We start from the raw sequence: 5,745 nt of genomic DNA, 5'->3' as shown, positions 1-5,745 counted from the left end.
CCGTGCGCATCCGCAACATTCCAGATTTCACGCATGACATTTTTTCCAATTTATTCACCCCCTAAATTAAAAAGCGTGAACATATGTCCCTTAAAGCGTGACGTAAGTGTAGGGTATTTTATTTAAGAAAGAATTATTCAAAAATATGCAGTAATAGCTGAGATTCTAGGTAACAAAGAAGTGTGTTTACGTTTTATTATAAGAGTACTCATATAGTATGGATAAATAAAGTATAGATTAGCTGAATCCGCGATTCCGAGCGCATATTATTAAAAAAATGTAAGTCAAACATGTGTTCTTCCGAATTATTGTATTTATTTAAAATTTTTACGCGAAACAGTGGTATAAATAAAAATTGAAATAAAAAAATTAACACAAATAGCCTATGTTTTCTTCCATACTATGAAGAATTTCATTAAAATCCATTCAGTTGTTTAGGCTACAAGCTCTATCAAACATCCAAACTTTAACATTCATAATATTAGTAAGATAACTCACTTGCTCTGATCATGTTTGTGGTCTGAGCCGTCCTTGTCATCAGCGTAGATGCTCGTACTGGAAATATAACACAAATTTTAATATACTTCAATATATTATATTAAATAGTACACACAGAATAATAAATAAAGATTTTGGCATCTATTAACTTTCTAGATTACTCTGAAATATAATCTTTTTTTCATCACATCTCTAGTTTTACTCCAACTTTACGTTTAGTTAAGTTTTTAATATTTAACTTAAGCTTTAGTTTATCATTATGCTTGTCGTATATTCTCTCTTAATATTAGTTAGCATATAATTGTAAATTTAAAACATTTACTTTAAGAACAGCAATAACGTCTTATATTATTTACTTATTTTATTAAGTTTGTTAATTTGTCAAATGGATAAATTTTCATAAAGGATTTACTGAAAAATTAAAAAAAATACTCTATAAATTATTCTGTGTGACTAAATTTTACACAAGAAAATTTAAAAAGGTTCAGACAGGGTCAAAATTCATCCGACGTAACAAATACCACTGGCACAATAGATCACAAGTCGTAATTTAAAAAAAAAACGTTATTAAAAAAGTAACAATATCCTACCATTTTATTAACTTCTATTAACAATTCTCAGCGAAGCCTAAATAATAACAAGCAAAAGACTTTCACAATTTTATAAAAAAAAATACAATATCATGCAGATTTTGATTTTCAAAGAAATTACCGCATTTAACATTTTTCACAACTTTTAAAACCTAGGCAACCAAAGAGCTAAATAGGAGATTATTAAGACCACAGTAACAGAGAAGAAAAATCCCTTCACATAAACACATGTCATCCCTGCCATTCTTTTAAGAAAAAAAGAGACAACTATATTTTTGGACATGCGTTTCAGCGCCATAAGTCTTCTCTATTTTAATATAGTTTAGGAACATTTTCATAGACATTTTCAAATCTGGTCCTTTAAGTCGGATATTTCATAAACCTAACGCTATATAAACTAATTGATTTTACTTTATTTTTAATTAAAATCTCCCACTTAACTCTTATCTTCTAATGCCAAATGTAAAATAAAGACTTCAGCAAAACCAATAATAATCTGAACGCCAACCAAAATCTACGACAACATTATTCTCAAGAGAAACTTCAAACTACCTCCATAATAGATAGAAAGATACACAAGTAAGGCGTTGTGGATGATTCGAGAACGATCTAGAAGAGTTTCTGACGAACGAATGTATGATGAATCGACGTCGAGACTGTTGGTGACTTTAGGAAACGTTTCGAGTAAAAAGAAAATGTTTTATTTATCTTATGGTTACTTTTCTTGTTAAATCTAATACCTCTGGATTTTTTACGCAGAAACTTATCAAGTACTTTGATAAAAAATGATACAAATATAAAAAAAAATCTTCAAATTGGCAAATAACAATAACTTTAAAAACAAATGACAAGCAAAACAAAAATCATCAAAACCAACCAAAGAGTAAAACAATAAAAATCAAAATCCGTCCGAGAGTTACCAGGAGTACAGAGCCGCGTCGTAGGTGAGAGAACAGAGAAAGACAGAGACAGAACTATGGCGGTGAGTGTGCGGATGAGAGAGACAGAGGCATTCCCGCAAACTTACTGCACGCCGAGCTTGGTCGCGACGCGCCGCCACGGCGAGTAGCACCCCGTAGACTGCTTCTTGCTGAGCGCGCGAACACACGTGTACATAGTGCGGTTATAAACGAGTCAGAGCGCCGCGTACACGGCACTCGCAAATGTGACTCCGCGATACTCATATTACCCTAGTACTTAATTTAAAGCCAATCACTTTTGCAAGTCTCGTATACTTAATTGTGCACTAACTCCAAATTAATTAGCGTACCGAAGAATCTTCAAACATAAATGGGACGTTGGGAAAAATCGTCAAAAAAAACCAACAGAGAAAAGAAAAAAAAACAGCTTACGAAAAACAGCGAAGTCACAAAATAGCCGGAAATAAGATTAAATAAACTGGCAATAATACAAAGCAAAGTTAAAAAGTATCGAAATAATACAAAATAGACCAAAACCCGCAGTATTGCATACTTGTGTATCTTCTTACGTATCCATAAGCATCAATATAAAAAACGACGTCCATCGCAGACGAAAATCAGCCTTATGCTCGCAAAATCCAAAGGAATCTCGCACATTATCGCACGCAACACAAATCACAAAATGCGTTAACGTAAAACCTTTGGAGCATCCCTTTGACATTTAAAAAGCAGCAAAATATATGCCATACAAAAACTTCTAAAGCATGGGTCGTGTTTTCTTTATGATTCTTATATACATTTTGTTTTTTAATTGTTTTTTTTTGTTGTTATCTAAAGGAATTAGGCTCACCTGTTAGCATTCTGCGACTGACCAGAGACGGAGCTCCGTTTACTGCTTTTACCGCTACTAGTGCTAAGCGACTTGCCCACAGATGTCTGTAAAATATATAAAAAAAAAATTAAAACACATATCTTGGCATAGTCCAATAGTAGTATTAGTATTGAAATATCCAAAAACAGAAGTCCAATAATCTTACTAATATTATAAATGCGAATGTCTAGATGGATGGATGTTTGTTAGAGTTTGTAGTCTAAATAGCTGAACGGATTTCGATGAAATTTGGCATAGATGTATAGGATAGTCTGGAAGAACACGTAGGCTACTTATTTTTGTTTTATTAATTGCATGCGGACGGAGTCGACGGCGAAAGCTAGTATTATTAATATTTAAAGTATCTTAATTTCTTAAAGATTATAAAGGTACTATCAGGGTAACTGGCGGTGTTCCATGTTCAAAATTAGACATTTAAACGATAAAGGAACAATAACCAATAGGACGTAGTTTTCAATTGTATCCACTTTTTGGTACAAATCGTTAATTAGGGAAAATACAGAGTTAATAATAATATAGAAACAAGTATGAGCGTTGTGAGATCACTTTGGTGTTATTTTTTGTTCTGACATATGCGAGTGTTGCCATCGTCTCCCATGTGAAGACTATGAAAAATGGTAGATAATTATTGCTTTTTATTATTATATTAATGTTTGGTATCTTCTTGGTTATTAGTAATAAATGTGTCTCGTTACAAAAAGGTAATATTTTCTGAAAGTGTTACACTGCGTATTTCCGCGACTGTACATTGTTACTATAACTTGTACCCACCTTTGAAGACTTTGGCTTGTTACATTCCACTATATAATCTTTGCAGACGTTTTGATGTACTGTCATCGTACAATCTGAAATAAATTTCAAACATTATAGTACAACATTTATGATGTAATAGATATGATGTCAACAATCGCAGTATATTTTAGATTTTTTTGTTAATTAAAAGCCCTACGACACGCTTTATATATTTTCACGCTATTAAACTTATGAGGTTAATAATTTGGAAAATACCAGCGAGACATAAACAACCTGACAGCATCAAAAAAGTAAGTTGTCATAGTATTTGAATTTTGACATTTGCAATAGCAAATATCACAAACTAGCTTTCGCCAGCGATTCCGTCCGCGTTGCGTTGCTGAACGGATCTCGATAAAATTTGGCACAGCTGAAGAGGAGTCTGGAAGAACACATGGGCTTTTTTTTAATTCCACGCGGACGGAGTCGCGGGCGAAAACTAGTGTTTTTATAATGTAATGCGAAGTCGCACGGGAACACTTTGTATTATAATAAAGTAAGTGTAATTCGGGAGTTAAAGCTCAACCCGTCCGATATAGGCATAATTATGTCAATATTGGCCGAGCCAGCATCTGAAGCGGCTGTACGATTATGCCAGCTCTTTTCTTAGAGTCTACTAGCAGCACTATGGGATTGACATGTCTTTCCCAAGACAAAAATCCCCCTTTACATAACAAAGATTAAAAAAAGTGTAGTTAGTGTGCACTGACTGTCGCAGTAGAGCGCGGGCTTGTCGGCGACGGCGCGCGCGCACCAGTCGCAGTGGCCGCCCGACCCCGCCGCCTGCCACACGTGCGCCGCCTTGCGCGACTTGTCCTGCGTTTACCCATACCACTGTTTTAGTGTCTCAAGAGGGCTTATTATCGCCTCGAAGGACCAACAAATTGAAAACTCATCAAATAAATCTTATTAAAAATAGATCTATATAGCTAAACTGTACCACCACTACTAACTGTATGTAAAAAGAAGAATAATCCGTATTTTTTTGTACATAGTTTTTAATAGTTTTCGACGGAGTTTTATGTAGCAAAAAAAAATACATGTCACTGACACACTAAAATCAAAATCTCACGTATTTTTCTATAAAATAATTCAGCAGTTTTTTTTTAATTTGCTTGTCACACTGTACATAATCGAATTAAGGGTTTAGGATTACATCTAACAAATAATGCAATAGTAATATTAGGTAGACATCAATATTTAAAAAACTTACCTTCTTCTTTCTAAAGAACAAACTGCCCCTCTTCCGTCTCTTTTCAGCATGATGATCGAACGCAGCTCTGTACCAAAACATCAACTTTATAGACTATATATTAAAGTTCAATTTACAATGTAATATGCCTAGTGGAAAAAAAAATTGGTGAAAAAAAAAACAATTAAGCAAAGCTGTGCTAAAAAGCATGCGGATATTTATTTTAATGTAATCCGTTTAAATTTATAGTAAGTACTAAGTCAAAGTATTGATCAAAAATATTTTTAAATCCGAAATGCACAGTAAAGTGGTCCCTATTTGAACTGCAATAAAACTCACTGTTCTAAAAATGTAAGTCGATCCAGTCCGAGATGTTCTTGGTGCGTGTTGTTCCTTCTGCCGGGCAGTTGGTTGTTGCCCTCCGTTTGTACGGACAAGTCTTCATCGCTCTCCGTCTCGCTCGCACCACCGGTCGACAAGCTACCACCGAGCGAGAGGTACAATGCCTTTCGTTCCATGCATGCTAAAGTCGCCTTTATGCGTTTGCTTATAAAGACGCTGTGTTTAACGCTATTTGTTTTTAAAAATTGCCACGAGGTGCGCTAAACGACCAGTAACAGTATTCTACTGGTAAGTGCAAAAACAAATTATAAGCAAACAATGCAACGAAAACTTCACACATGCACAAATAAAATAAAAATATTAATCATGTTATTTAAACTGTCCAAAAGTGATGTTATATTTTGTATAATTCTTTTTCGAAAGCCTATTAATAGGTTATGCGTATATTAACTCTTCCTCCTTTTTTTTAAGTTTGAAAAGTATTTTACGAAAACTTTTTCATACGTGATGGTCAATGTG

The 5,745-nt window shown here is 34.0% G+C and overlaps 1 protein-coding gene across 1 annotated transcript in view; it reads right to left on the bottom strand.

Moving 5' to 3' along the window:
- LOC106110393 (rho guanine nucleotide exchange factor 18) overlaps positions 1-5,745 on the bottom strand; it is a 32,677-nt gene that overhangs the window by 12,305 nt on the left and 14,627 nt on the right. Inside the window, exons 8-13 of the mRNA XM_013292221.1 lie at positions 5,224-5,486; positions 4,906-4,972; positions 4,403-4,508; positions 3,672-3,745; positions 2,859-2,944; positions 503-555 (exon numbers count right to left, since the gene is read on the bottom strand). Of these exons, the coding sequence (XP_013147675.1) occupies positions 503-555; positions 2,859-2,944; positions 3,672-3,745; positions 4,403-4,508; positions 4,906-4,972; positions 5,224-5,486 (649 nt within the window). The remainder of the gene's footprint in view (positions 1-502; positions 556-2,858; positions 2,945-3,671; positions 3,746-4,402; positions 4,509-4,905; positions 4,973-5,223; positions 5,487-5,745) is intronic.

The sequence above is a fragment of the Papilio polytes genome, unplaced genomic scaffold (assembly GCF_000836215.1).
Source record: "Papilio polytes unplaced genomic scaffold, Ppol_1.0 DF824225.1, whole genome shotgun sequence".
NCBI classification, from domain to species: Eukaryota; Metazoa; Arthropoda; class Insecta; order Lepidoptera; family Papilionidae; genus Papilio; species Papilio polytes.
The sequence above is the reverse complement of the archived record's forward strand: the minus strand, read 5'-3'. Positions and strand labels throughout refer to the sequence as shown.